Genomic DNA, 14,755 nt, shown 5'->3' with positions numbered 1-14,755 from the left:
TGTGCACCCAGATCAACAACTGTCAAATTTTCAATGAAAAAGTTCAGACAACAATTTAGACCTCTTTAATTCTTCGTTTTTGTAAGTAAAACATGCTTTGTGAGTTATTGTTTGAGGGGGAAAATATCTCTCTTCCATCACGGTCTTGTTAACAATTATGCAAATTTAAACTTAGAATACATTTCTTTAAACAACTTCTAATACCTAAGTCTTTTTTCAACTATAATAAAAAATCTAGTACATTCTTATTCACACAGAAGGTTAATTTTACACTAATCATATCAACTTTTTGAGATGAGTAGCTTCAAGTTTTTTTGAGCTATTGACTTAATGAAGTTGCTGGCAATGTTTTAGTATATTAATTTAATCTTGAAAGAAAAATTTACAAGTCATCAAATAATAATACTAAGAGAAATCGCAAAAATAGTAAACTAAAGTATAATTCGGTATAGGATTGAGTCTTGCCAGGCGACGCTGTTTCCTTTAAATTAGTCAAACAAGATAAAAGGAGAGACGGGATTGTCTTTGTTGGTTGAATATTCAGGTAATATGTGAAGCATTTCGATAATCTAAGAGAAAAAAAGAAGTAGAAAGACTGGTAAATACAATACTACCATATAGTATATTCAACTTACCAAAAAAATTTAAAATGAAATACAATATTGAAAAAAAGGGGGAAAGATGAGTGAATTCGAGAAAGTACAGGGTGTGATTAGGCATATCATCATAATATATAAAAGGTAGGTGGAGGAAAACTCAAAAGACAGCAAGGAAGAGAGACGGTTTGTGTATTTGGGCAGCACCTTAAAAATCCAAATCTGGGGAAATTTGGGTATTCTCCTGTAATCTAGGGTTCTTTCCTTTCCATTTACTTCCCCTTTTTCGGTTTCCGATCCTTAGGGTTCGTATATTCTTTTCTTTATACTCTTATTTTGGAAAATCCAATTTATTCAGTTTTTTTATTTATAGTTGAAACTTTTATATTTGTTTTTGGCATTTTTGTAGAATTGAGTAGTGGATCATGACGATTCCAGATTCGGGATACATGATGGAGAATGGATCTATTGAATTGCCTTGCACGCCTGAAGAAGAGGCTAGGATCATTCAGGAGCTTATCAGCAAAGCTGAATCCAATTTGCGAGAAGGCAATACCTATTATGTTATTTCTAACAGGTTCCTCATCCCTACTTTGCCTTTTTTTTTTATCTACGTTTGTTTGCCATTGATGCTTTAACAAGGCATTGCACAGTGTTTTCAGTTTGTGTGTTTTTTTTCTTTCTGAACATGAAAAAAATTATGATTATTTGCTTATCTGAATCCGCTGTTATGCTGCTTATCTTATCCACTCTCATCTATCAGCTAACTTGTGCTTCTGCAGACTGCATGTTGAAAGGATTCTTCTTTGTTTTAATTATAAGGTGGTGAATGTGCTACTCCATCCGTCCCAAAATACCTGTCATGTTTCGCCTCTCGAGCATCAAACGACATGAGCTTGATCAATATTTTGACATGTATTTTTTTCACCTTATTGATATGACAAGAATTGCAAATTATATTATTTTTCATATAGTTTTCGAATATCTAAAATTTAATTTAAATTTTTTAAACTAATCTAATCTAATTTAGCTTCAAAGATTAGTCAAATTGACTTTTGAGAAATGAAACATGACAAGTATATTGGGACTGAGGGAGTAATTCTCAGTAATTATAATTATCACAACAGGGTATAACAATCATAATTGTGAGAGTTAATGAAGTTGGTGGAGAACTATGAGGTCTCATGTTGAAATTTGGCAAAAATACTAAGTTTTTTCTTTACCATATGTCTAAACCTTGGTGGATGGAGGTGGGAGGTAGCACGTACCCCTTGGAATTAGTTGAGGTGTGCTCTAGCTTGCTGGGACATCATAATTATCAGCCCCTCAAAAAAAAAAATGAACTGTTCCGAAAGTGATTGGTATTGTAAAATGTCATTGGCGATATTAAAATATATTTTATTCCTTGAGCGTTGAAACGGTAAAAATGGCTCAATTGTTTGGGCAGCGTACTGCACTTTAAGGTGTGGCCTACTAGTGGCCAATGAAGTGGGAGGAGAATCATGAGGTCTCAGGTTCAAATTCCAATGGAGTACAAAAAATAATAGATGATTTCATCTTATTTGCTTAGCCTCGGTGGATTGAGTTACCCGGCACCTGTGCTGATGGGAGATAGCAGGTACGCAGTGGAATAGTTAGGTGCGCGCAAGCTGGCCCGGACTGCAATGTCATCACAAAAATATAATAATTCCAGGCAGCATAGTACAGCTCGGTTTTTTCCTCACCTATATGAAAGAAAAAGAAGCTATTTGTTTTCCGTGCACCTCTTTTTTTTCTCCTCTTGGCAGAATCTACACCATGCAAAGAGTTATCAAGTTCATGCAGTAAGCACGCAACATTGGTCAAGTTAAAATCATCAATGACCTGAATGTGCTGAATCACATAGAAACTATGAGAGCTAAAGCGCTATATTCACAATGATTGTTTGGATCTGTTGAAAATTTTGCTTAATATTTGGTAGAGACCAGGTTTCGAATTGCAACAGAGGCAAAAAAAGCTACTATTTGCTTTCTTCTCACCTAGTTGTATGGTCTTCTCTTCAGATCTTCCCTTCAATTGAATTTTCCATCTTGCTATTTCATCTTAAACTTTAAGATTGTTGCTTCAGAATATGGTTGCCTATCGACACGTAAACCAGTTCTAGATAAGAAATTGATCTGATCACAGCACTGCTAACTTCCCAACTGTTTGATTATTTCTTACTTCTTTTTTCTGCTTTCACTGGTGGTATTCTGATAGTTTGTGGAAGCCAGAATTCTTTTCCAATAGCTGAATGATGAAAATTAAAACAAGTCAAATAAAGGGAAAAACATAAAGAGGCATGCTCATTTGGTTTTGTATGTATGTTTAGGTGGTTCAGGGATTGGCAGAGGTACATTGGCCAGCCACTGAGTGCTTATCCCTTTAACGAGGACGCTACTCAATCTCAGCCTTCTCTGTTGCCAAACACAGCTAGTAGACCTGGACCAATCGATAATAGTGATATAATAATTAGGGAAATTGATGGCGAGAATGATGATGATCCCCAGCTTATCATAACTTTGGAAGAAGGGCGTGATTATGTGTTGGTCGCACAAGAAGTATGGGAGAAGCTCTCTGAATGGTAAGTTTTTCTTGCTTATTTCTCTTTACACTTCCCATTAGCAGATGGTGCAATGGAACTTATCTTGGCAACACCTCTTATGATGTTCTGGAAAGTACTCCAATTTGGTACTAGAGGCATTTTCTGTTGAAATGACAGCTATGGAATTTTCCATATGGTTGGAATTAACAGTTGTGTATGGATGGTTATGGTTGACTGTCAAGGTTAGATTATTTTTTTGTTCCTTAATAATTTTTCTTTTTCATTGGAAGGGGGAACTCAATCAGAGCAGAGTAGCTCTTCTTCTTGCAATTAAGTGACTGTGCTAGTTAGGGTTTCAAAATACTTCTTCAGAGCCGATTTTACGAGTATTGACTTTCCACTAGGATTCCCATGCCATTCTTTGCCCTGGTTTTTGATACATGCTAGTGATCTGCTAATATCATGAGTGAAGTATCTGGGTTCTCACATGCTTTCCTTTCCTAATCTTTTTTTTGGGGATAAATACTCTACTGCCTTTAGGTACAAGGGAGGACCAGCATTGCCTCGAAAGATGATTTCTGTGGGAGATGCCAAGCAACTTAGCGTGGAAGTGTTCCCATTGTGTCTCAATTTACATGATACTAGAGATAGAAGTCACAAGGTTATAAGGTTAAGTAAAAAGGTATAGTACGGCCTTGCCCTCTCTATTTAAAGGAAATTCATTTTGCCACTTCAAATAAAAAAATCACGTTATGTCAGGGTGCCCTCTTGTTATCTTTTGCTTTTGATCTCTAATTAACAATCAGTCTACATCCGCTTATCCTTTCAGCTGGCAGTGTCGTGGCTGTTTAAGAATATTGCTAAATGCACTTTTTTTTGTGCTGGAGAAATTTAAATCGTTTGTCAGTTGGCTTTAGTTTAAATAAATAATTGTGGGATTTGGATCCGCTGATCATCATCGTATAATTGTGGAACTTAGATGTGGTCATCATTGTCGTTATTGTCATTGATGTCCTCATCATTATCATTATCAATTTAAATTCCAAATTGATCAAAATGTGATAGAAAATTAGGGGTGGTGCATGGAGAATGATGTCTAATATGCTATTGGAGCACATATAAACTTTCATGGTCTTTTTTTGTACTTTTGCACCCTCTTTAACTTAGTGACTGGGTGAAACTGCTAGCTCTATGAAGCTGCTCATAGGGTTATATTGTGGCACGTTCATTTCAGCTTTGTCCGGATATTCATCAATGTGACGTGCTATCTGCATCTTTTCTTTGCGTTTTTGGTGATTTCCTCTGTTTAATGGATTTGTTTTTTTTTTCCAGCTCTTGAGTAACTCTTAAATGGTGTTATATGTTTCAGGCATCTTTACATGAACTTTATAGCATAGTGTGTAGGCTCAAAGGAATAGCACCAGAAAAGGTTTGTTTCTTTATAGAGTAGGACGCTATCAAATTCTATTTTCATGTCATTAAGCTGAGAAAAAAATTTACGCTTTTTATCTGTCATTTTCTGGATTATGCAGGCACGCATCTGGGATTATTTTAATAAAAGGAAGCATACAGTATTAGTTGCTTCAGACCGAACACTTGAGGGCTCCAACTTGCAGATGGATCAAGATGTGAGTTTCTCATGCAATATGCAATCTGTGCAGTATCATTTTATTTTTCTATGAAAACGAGAAAAATTAGATTACAGTGCTATGCATTAATCAGACACTAAGGGGTTGTTTGGTTTACCACATTAACAAAAATAACCCAGTATAAAAATTCCGCTTAAGTGATACAATGGTTGGTCTACTGTACCAAAAAAAGTCGCCAAATAACTTAATAAAACATATGGTAGGCCTTAGTAAACTCTGCATTGCTAATACCTGCACAAGTTACACATCAGTATATTTTTATTGCGGGATAAAATGTGAAATAAAAATAGGTGTACTCTAATATTATTATAATTTATACAGATAATTTTAGGGTTTTAGTCTAGTGGTAAGAGTGCAACTTGTGATGTGTGAGTTAGGCGCATGTCATGCGTTGGAACCCTGCCAAAAACAAAATCCTAGTATTTAAGTGGAGAAGGGTAGTGGGCTGGGACCACTATCCACGTAGTTCCGAATCGTGCAGCATGGGCTCTCGGGAATTAATAAAAAAAATTCATTAAAGCAGGCAATCCCAGTATAACAATCATTTCATTGTTATTCACATTCCCTGCATTATAATGCATGAATAACTAGTTTGTGAACCAAACGACCTTAGGAATTATTGGAATAATCTGCAACATGCTGGCATGTAGTTATATTCTTGTTATCTTCTCCATCTCATTTTGTGTGTTAGTTTGACTGCGCACGAAGTTTAAGAATGTAAAGAAGGTTTTTGAATCTTTAATCTTGAAATAAAGAGGTGGTCTTAATCTTGCGGTCTTTTGAATCTTTATTTTGTATAACATACCAAAGTACCCTTTAGTCATGTGGTCTTAACCCATGCCATTCCTGTAAGGTAGCGTCATTAAGGTAAAATGGGAATATTGAAAATAGAAAATAATTTGGGAAGTGGCATTCTTTTTTAAATTGACTAAAAAGGAAAGAGTTGTTCAGAGTTCTTATGATGGAGAATTAGAGTGTGGAGGAACCTTACGATACACATAACACGTTATATGTAATCAAAATTTAAGAAGGCTTAAAAAAGGAAATGTATTTGATACATTCTTTCTAGTTAATACTGCTGATGGAATGCACTCCCGCCAGATTCTCCTGGAGGTGCAAGCTGAAGGATTGCTTCCTTCTGGTTTTGGCTTCGATTCAACTGGAAACGACTTGGCATTGGTTCCAGTTGAACCACTGAGGTCATCTGTCACAATCGCTGGTGGTCCGACTTTGTCCAATGGTTTTTCTGCTGGATATAGCTCTAATGCGTATCAAGGGAGTTCTTTGAGCTCCACTTATGGTGACATGGAGGATGGATATGACAGTATGAGACCTGCAAGTAAAGGCGAAAGGGGAGGGTTGGCAGGACTGCAGAATTTGGGCAACACATGCTTCATGAATAGTGCAATTCAATGTCTGGTTCATACCCCTCCACTTGTTGAGTACTTCTTGCAGGATTACACAGATGAGATCAACAGGCAGAACCCTTTGGGGATGCATGTAATGTTGCTTTTTTTGTCTATTGTGTGAACTTTCTGTTAGGAAGATATTTGATTTAAGTTTCTAATATCTGTTTTAGTTTTACAGGGTGAACTTGCATTTGCATTTGGTGAACTGTTGAGGAAACTTTGGTCCTCCGGCCGGGCACCTGTTGCGCCACGTGCATTCAAAGGAAAACTTGGTCGATTTGCTCCCCAGTTTAGTGGATATAACCAGCATGATTCTCAGGTTGGTATTGCTCGTCTTGGCCGAGTTTGCCATATCTGCCGTACGTTTTTCTCAATATTGATTTTGGTCTTTGGGAATGCTTTTGAATCATCTGATGATATTAGATGGTTACTTGTTTACATATCATGTATGTGTCCTCCTTTATTTAAAAAGATTTTAGGTTTTATGTCCCAAAATATTTTTTCCTATTCCCTCAGTAAGTGGGGAATTGAAACTCTTTGATGAAAGTACCCTACATTTGCCACTAGTGAAGCCTATTATATTTCGTCGCCTAGAATATTGCTGGTAGGTCTTCTCACTATGAGCAGAAGGTCCTACGTTGAGATGTTTCCATTGTCTCTGGTAAAATGCTGGTAGATATATTAATAAGTGATGTGCTTCTCTTTCTAGGAACTACTTGCTTTCCTCTTGGATGGATTACATGAAGATCTAAATCGTGTTAAGCAAAAACCGTACTTTGAGACAAAAGACTCAGATGGTCGTCCAGATGAAGAAGTTGCTGACGAGCTTTGGAGATATCACAGAGCCAGAAATGACTCTGTTATAGTTGACACTTGTCAGGTTCACAACTTTCTGTCATTTATTGTCTCTGTGCTAAACTTTCTTAACATTGACTAGGACTGTTTCTTGTTTGGGTATTATTTAATGGATTTTCTTTTCTACGTCCTGACTAGACCTGGGAATTACTTTATTTTCTCTTACCTTTGTCTGCTGGAGATCTACAATGCCTTTCAGCAATGGAGGCGGATAATCATTTATCTCTTTTTGTCAACTAAGGCTATGTCACTTCCAGTAATTCTTTGACAGAACCCTGCTGGCATATTAAATATCTGAAATTGTTATTTGTTTTGTTGTTTGAGGGAATTATAGTGTCTAGGGCCAGCAAGTTTACTCATACTGAAGCTATTTAATGCAGGGTCAGTATAAGTCTACCCTGGTTTGTCCGGTCTGCAACAAAATCTCAATAACATTTGATCCCTTCATGTATTTGTCTTTACCACTTCCTTCAACAGTGACAAGGACAATGACAGTAACAGTGTTTTATAGTGATGGCAGCGGCCTTCCAATGCCATATACTGTTACTGTTTTGAAACATGGTTGTGTTAAGGATCTTATACAGGCTTTAGAAAGTGCATGCTGCTTAAGGACTGATGAATACCTGCTACTTGCAGAGGTAATTCTCTTTGCCCATTTATGCACTGGTACAGCCATGTGCATGCTTATGCAAATGTATGTACTAGAATAGTATGTAGAGTTGTGTTGGAGTGGCATGCTCTGCTACTGTTTGTTTCACATAAATGTTCCTTGAACAGGTCTATGAGCATCGGATATTTCGATACTTTGAGAACCCTACAGATGTGTTGAATTCAATCAAGGATGACGAACATATTGTTGCATACAGACTCCCGAAAAACGTGGCCCTATTAACAAGATTGGAGATTAGTCATAGGTACCAGGACAAGTAAGTTTAAGTTGTTGAATGCTGTAGTACATGTTCATAAAAAAATCCTTGAATCTTGTAGCTAATATGCAAGCTGTCAAAATTGAAAAGTGCTGCTGTTTTTTTCCCAGCAGCTATCCCATTGTTCACGCATTTGATAATTTACTAGTGTTTTGCCTGTCTTGCTCTTAGCAGCTGGAGTGAAAATGTGGATTTGTGAACATGTTTAGGTGAATTCTAAAATTTCTTAGTTGACTTGTATACGTATACTAATTGCTCATCAAGAAGAAGTAGCTTTTCGAGTAGTATCTTGACTGTACATGTTATATCTTGTTCTTCACCTCCTATTGATCTTTATGCATTTTCTCAGATGTATCATAGACAGTTCAAAGGCTGGTGAGAGGAAGTTGTTCTTGACACCGCTTGTCACTTTCTTGGAAGACCCGCGTAATGGAGTTGATATTGATTTTTCTGTCGATAAGGTGCTTTCTCCATTGAGAAGAAAAGCATTCATCTCACCAGAACCTGCTTTTAAGGATGGTGCAGAAAATGGTTCTCCCTCGGAAAAAATTGAAGAACCAATGAACAGCTGTACTATTCAATTTGGTCATGAAGACAGATCAATGGAGTACACTGAACCAGTGGAAAATTCCAGCAGGGGGATGGCATTTCATCTTTGTTTAACTGATGAACGGGGCACCTGCTGCAGGCCAGTTGTAAAAGATACGGTGATACAACCAGCTAGAATGCTAAAGGTGATGTTGGATTGGACTGAGAAGGAATATGAACTATATGATGCCAGCTACCTCAAGGATCTTCCTGAGGTTCACAAAAGTGGACTTACAGCGAAGAAAACCAAGCAAGAAGCTATATCCTTATTTTCATGCTTGGAGGCCTTCCTGAAGGAGGAACCTTTAGGACCAGATGATATGTGGTATGTAATGACATATGTTGTACCTTTTTTAATAAGGAATGACATGTGTTGTACTAAGAAGCTTGTTGCTCCTTTAGTTGTGGATTTAATTGTCTGTTTATAATTTTAATGCAGGTATTGTCCTGGCTGCAAGGAGCATAGACAAGCCTCCAAGAAGTTAGATTTATGGAGATTACCTGACATACTTGTTTTCCACTTAAAGCGGTTCTCTTATAGCCGATGGCTGAAGAACAAGCTTGATACCTTTGTGAATTTTCCCATACATAATTTGGATTTAAGCAAGTATGTGAAATGTAAGGATGCAACTGAGAGCTCACATGTGTATGAGCTATACGCAATAAGCAACCATTATGGCGGATTAGGTGGCGGGCATTACACTGCTTACTGCAAGGTATCCTTTTAATTTGTCTTGTCCTTTTGTTGTGGAGTATTGTGATCGTCGGCTATGTTGCACACCCCAGAATATATTTTTCTCGAGTTAGCAATTAATTTTGTAGCTTGGAGATTTGACCTGAGACGTTCAAGGGGCTCCCATAGTCTAGGTCGACTATAGGTTCATTGTAAACCTACAAACTGCTGACAGCTTCTTTTAATTTGCAGTTGATCGATGATGATAGATGGTATCATTTCGATGATTCCCATGTTTCAGCTGCCGCGGAATCTGATATTAAAACTTCAGCTGCATATGTGTTGTTCTATCGAAGAGTTAAAGTTCAACAAAATGGAGTTGTGGGAGGGCCATCGCAGTGCCATAGAAGCTCTTGAATACCATGGGCCATTTGCTCTTTTTATCACAATGATAAGCTTTGGATGCTTCCCTTTTCCTGGCAAATTCTGCTGAATTCTTGGCTTGCTCGGATGTCAGCTAACATGGCCGATTGGGGCGTTATCAACCAATTAGAAGCAGGTGTTGTATCAGTAAGACGCACATAATAGAAACTGGGTAGGCTCGAGTGTTGGCTGTCTATTGAAAGTTAATTTTTTTTTTTCCAGAGAAATTTTGTATCTTTTGGGTATCAGCTGGTATCCAAGTTATTCTTAAGAGGCATTATACTCTTGTAGAGTAGTATTGTTTTTGCCATTCATGACAAAAACTTATATGTAAGGGCAAAACCTTCCTTCAATCTAATGATACATCAGCGTTTTGTTTTTACCTCTGGAACTGGAAACACTATCATACGTTTTTTGGTTTTAGCGTGTTTAAATACAATTGAAGTGTCGTGTTTTTTTCGTGATATTTATGGGAGAAAGCAGAGCAACCTACATCATTGGATAGGACGAAGGGACACTCATGAAACTGAAATTTCAATGACAGCCTAAACTAGGAGGAACCAACCATAAAATTTGACAGATGAATAGGATGATAATAACGAGCCAGCTATCATCTTAAAAACCTAATGCCATAACCAAAGTTGCCGCTACTATCTGATCGAAGGGGTCGAACAAAATAATCAAAGAATACAAAGACTACTGGCTCTAAGGTTATGATAAATAGCTATTACAAAGTTGACGGCAGTTCTCCTCCATGCACACTGGGCAGAAACTAGACTAATCTTTCGACTGAAATACCCATAGTCCAAAGCTCAAATGTCAAAATTGGAGAGCCAATGAAATAAAACCCAAAAGGTAGAGAGACAAAGACTTGCAGCTGGAAAGACTTGTTCCCTGAAATAAAAAGAGAATAACATACGAATATTAGCAGTGCGAGAAGTATCATTTGGCCTTTGTTAGAGTTCTAAACAAGGAATTTTGGTTACTAATAGCTCAAGATTATTAGCAGTGTGAAAGTATCATTTGATTCTAGAGAAACTTCATGCTTTACTAGTAGCAACAAATTATATGTACCCAAAAAATTTTCCATTCTTGAAAAGTATGCCAGACCCTAATACTACTCCCTCCGCCCCATAATATGTATCGTGATTCTCTTGTGCACGAAAGAATGGTTTTTGGCTACTTGACCCTTATTAAATATTTCGCAATTTATGTGTCATCTCTATCAATGATATTATCCATATTTTTACTAAATGTGAATCCAATTGATTATTAAGAGTAAAAAAGGAAAAATATAATCAATTTTGTCTTCTAAAATGACAAATAATTTGAGACAAACTTTTAGTAACCACGACACGTGTTATGAGACGGGGGAGTATTACATTTCTTTTTTGGGGTGGTTAATGCTTTGGAACTTATAACAAAGGCATAAGTTCATTTTACTAAGCAGAATGCATTCACCTTTCATTTCCAAACTATAAAGCGCCCGTTTGGACATAAAATTTGATGGAAGATTGTTTCAAAAAAAATTTTGTTCATAAAATTTTCAATTTTCACTTGATGCATTGTAAAAAATTTCAAAATTTGAAAAACTGCAAAGAGCTATTTTTAAAAAATTTCACTCAAATCATTAACAAAACTTCAAAATCAACCCAAACTGAAATTTATGTCGAAACACAAATCTAAATGTCAAATACAATTTTCTTTCGAAATTTACTATTCTTATGTCCAAACGCCTACAAAATCTAAACCTCAAGTTGTATGAATTCTTTTATTTAATATCGGCTCAAATATTTTTAGAGAGCAACTTATAAAATAAGCCAAGTATTAAATCATAATTTTAGAAAATAAAAATTTAAAATGTAATAAAAGGAAAAGAAAAAGGTAAAAGGCTCACCGAATCGGAAGTAATGGCAAGATAGCCGGAGGAGGAACTTGCTGGGGGCAATGATGCTGACGGCGTGGCACCGGTGCCAGATCCAGAACCACCACCGGAGCTGCTGCTATTTTTACTGACGGCGTCGACTGCCGGGACACCTAAGGGGTAGGCCTGAGATCGATCGGGGTTGAAGAGGCCATAATTTCTCTCCGAGCTAGGACCAGGCTTGAGGTTCTCATTAAACAAGGCAAACACGTATATGTTCAAATCGGAGTTAGGCCGCATAGGCGTTCCTTTTTTCTGACCAATAAGCTTCATTAGATTACAGTTGTACTTCCTAGCATTCTCCGGTGTAGCTCCGGCCTCGTCAGCGTCTCCCTTTGACGGCCATCCCGTCTCCGAGATCTGTACGCACACGTTTTTGTACCCAATCGAAGCTAAAGCAGAGTGAACAGCATCGATCTGAGCGAAAAGCATGTTATCGTAGTGGAGATTGGACTCTGGATCAACAATACCAGAATTAGGCTGAAACAGCACAAAATCCAGTGACACCTGCTTCGGATTTCCCTTGTAAGCAAAATAAGGATAAGCATTAATTAAAAAAGGCGATCCAGTTTTGCAATGGAAGTCGACGATCTGAGTCACACAGTCGACGAGATCCTTACGGAATGCTCCGGCGGAAGGCGGGTAAGAAGTTTCTAGAACAGCAAGTGAATGTGCGGTGGTGACGGTTACTTGCTTGTCTAATTTGAGATTCACGAGAGCAGTGTGAACACTTTGCATAGCAGGGAGGAGATTGGAGGTTAAGGAAGTATCGTTAAATGTAAGGACTTCGTTACCGACGGCGATGCAGGTGATTTTGGTTGAAGGTAAGTAAGCTTGAACGTTCTTTTTAACCCAGGCTTGAGCTTTTGATGGGTCTTTCATAGTAGAAAGGTACTCATTACCAATACTGACGATGAATTCAATGTTGGTGTTAGCAAATGCTTTAAGGACTTTTGGGTCTGCATCGTAAAGCTTCACTCTGCTAGCTCCGATGGATTTGACTAAAGGTATTACGTTTTCCGGCGAGGGAAGGTTGTTGGCGATTTGGCCGTAGTTGATACCCAGAGAAGCCACCATTATTGGGCTGAAAAACAGACATGCAAGAAGCAATGTGGTAAAAGAGCAGTGCCTATGGGTGAAGGGTTCCATTATCGGAGCAGCAAATGGATACCGGAGAAAGGAGCTAAAGCTAGGTACAATACTAAAGCAAAATGGTGAAAGCCTAGAAAAAGGCGTGTGAAAGAGAGAGAGTGGTGACTGACTGCCACTGGGGAGTGTAATAAGTAACGGAGTTAAAGATTATTAACGGCGGCTGCTTTTTGTGATCTCTTGTTCTTTTTAATAAAATATCTGCGAGAACAGAGACCATCACCGACTTGTGTTTGGTTTGGAACATAGAGATCTTTGTCCTAAATGCATTCAGTTTTAACGGAATTAAATTTGTTGCTTTAGTTTGACGAAAGAATAAAACTAACAACACTTTTAAGTAGATCAATTGAGCTGCATTAAAAGCTTAGTAGACAGTAGACATAGAATTTATAATCAAATTGATTCGATTTGAATAAAATAGATGTGCAACATTTTAAATTGATTAAGTGAGAAAGCACATGCCAAGACGCAACTCTCTCTCCTTGTGATATTTGGACAAGAAAGATTGTGTAAAGGAAGATGCCTTGATTGAGCTGGAGGCCATCCCGCTCCTCAATCATGCTACTTACTTTTTGAAGGCGAAGCAGACAAAAAAAAAAAAAAAAGATGGGGGGTTTGTAAAATGTCAAAAAATCTTTCGGTGATACCTAAATTGCAATAATGAAAATGTTGATTGGAAATTGATCACGCCCAACTATGCCTTATAAAAAGGACTCTACGGACGCTGCAAATATAACCCGAGTATTACGCCCAGGGTCGAATCCACAGAGAGTTAACCTATCAACTGCTATCTTCAGACCCACTAAGTCTTCAGAACCAGCTTCCCAAATATTCGAATCTCCGTTGAGTGTTCTTTAATAACTAGCTTGCAAATAACTAAATGGCTGTAAGTAAGTAAAAATTAAAGGTTGTAAACAATTATGAGAAAAAGCTAAGGCAATAATTTCCCCTATTGATGGAATCCCTTCTGTTTATGCTCATACAAATTTATCCACACATCTCTATCAATCATGAACGTTAATCTTACCGTAAATCTCTCCCGAGTAATCACAGTAATTTACTATTGCACTCTCCCGAGATACACTAGCTTACTTTATTTAGCACAATTCAATTTAGATTGCACCCAAGGCTTCGTTATTCCTAATCCCGCCTTTAAACCCGCAATTATAGATTCCTCTAATAATCTAGGAGTGGTGTTGTTCAACAATACCCTAAATATGCACTCTTTTCCAAGTTATGCACACTAAATAGGCACAACCAATTGAGGATCCTGTCAATTAACTACAACGAACACGAAGTTGAACAAATAAAGATTAAACGAGCAATTTGTATTCACATAAACAAGAAGTTCATCACCCAATAGGTTCCATCAAAGCCTTAGACAAGGAATTTAGCTACTCATGACTATGGGCACATAAACTAAGCTTGAATTCATCATAAAATCAAAAGAAAAGAAGAAAGATGTTTAGAGTACTTTCTCACAATTGTTTTCCTTGCTAAGAAACCTAAAAAATCAATACATGCCTCTCTTGGGCGAAGTCTAATGTTTTAAATAGGGTTTAGGTCTAAAAATCCCGTAATTGACACTTTGGTCCCAGAAGTTTCTGCGCCTGCCGCGGTTCTGCCGCGGTCGCGGTAGAACCGCGGCCAAACACCCTCGCGGAATCTCTGAACTTCTGCAGCTGCTTCCCACCGCGGTTCTGCCGCGGTCGCGGTGGAACCGCGGTGGATCCAGTTCTCTGAATCTTCGGCCTGTTTTTGCACGGGTCACTTAGGAAATTTCACAGTTGGCCTCTTTTTCATCACTTTTGACTCCAAAACTGCTCCTTAGCCGTCTTTATACATATATCACCTACAAATCATGAAAAGCACTAATAAGAGCATTTTGTCATCACTTTTAGCATTAAAACTACACAAGAAGGTGATTATTTAAGGTGTGATTATAGTCAAATTCACCTATTATCAACACCCCACACTTAAATCTTTGCTCGTCCTCGAGC

General features: G+C 37.7%; 2 protein-coding genes across 4 annotated transcripts; one reads left to right on the top strand and one right to left on the bottom strand.

Annotated features, from left to right (window-relative positions):
* The first annotated feature begins 649 nt into the window (after positions 1–649).
* On the top strand, positions 650–10,064 carry LOC109237067 (ubiquitin carboxyl-terminal hydrolase 9-like). Of its 3 annotated transcripts, none has more exons than XM_019403317.1 (14): positions 650–901; positions 1,006–1,173; positions 2,947–3,198; positions 3,700–3,841; positions 4,529–4,588; positions 4,692–4,787; positions 5,910–6,308; positions 6,396–6,536; positions 6,927–7,097; positions 7,453–7,710; positions 7,850–7,986; positions 8,348–8,911; positions 9,026–9,302; positions 9,512–10,064. In XM_019403317.1, the coding sequence occupies exons 2-14, from the start codon at positions 1,022–1,024 to the stop codon at positions 9,674–9,676; spliced, it is 2,814 nt and encodes a 937-aa protein (XP_019258862.1). In that variant the 5' UTR covers positions 650–901; positions 1,006–1,021; the 3' UTR covers positions 9,677–10,064. The 3 variants fall into 3 exon arrangements, with proteins under 3 accessions (XP_019258862.1, XP_019258861.1, XP_019258860.1); XM_019403316.1 differs by having other exon boundaries at positions 655–832; positions 7,850–7,998; XM_019403315.1 differs by having other exon boundaries at positions 656–901; positions 7,850–7,998.
* A 115-nt stretch (positions 10,065–10,179) lies between these two features.
* On the bottom strand, positions 10,180–13,219 carry LOC109237068 (glucan endo-1,3-beta-glucosidase 11). Its single transcript, XM_019403318.1, has 2 exons — positions 11,580–13,219; positions 10,180–10,576 (listed from the first exon to the last, which is right to left on the bottom strand). Exons 1-2 carry the CDS (start codon positions 12,753–12,755, stop codon positions 10,502–10,504), a joined length of 1,251 nt encoding a protein of 416 aa, XP_019258863.1. The 5' UTR covers positions 12,756–13,219; the 3' UTR covers positions 10,180–10,501.
* Between the last annotated feature and the right edge of the window lie 1,536 nt (positions 13,220–14,755).

Source organism: Nicotiana attenuata, unplaced genomic scaffold (assembly GCF_001879085.1).
Source record: "Nicotiana attenuata strain UT unplaced genomic scaffold, NIATTr2, whole genome shotgun sequence".
NCBI lineage: Eukaryota > Viridiplantae > Streptophyta > Magnoliopsida > Solanales > Solanaceae > Nicotiana > Nicotiana attenuata.
This window is presented reverse-complemented; position numbering and strand designations above follow the sequence as displayed.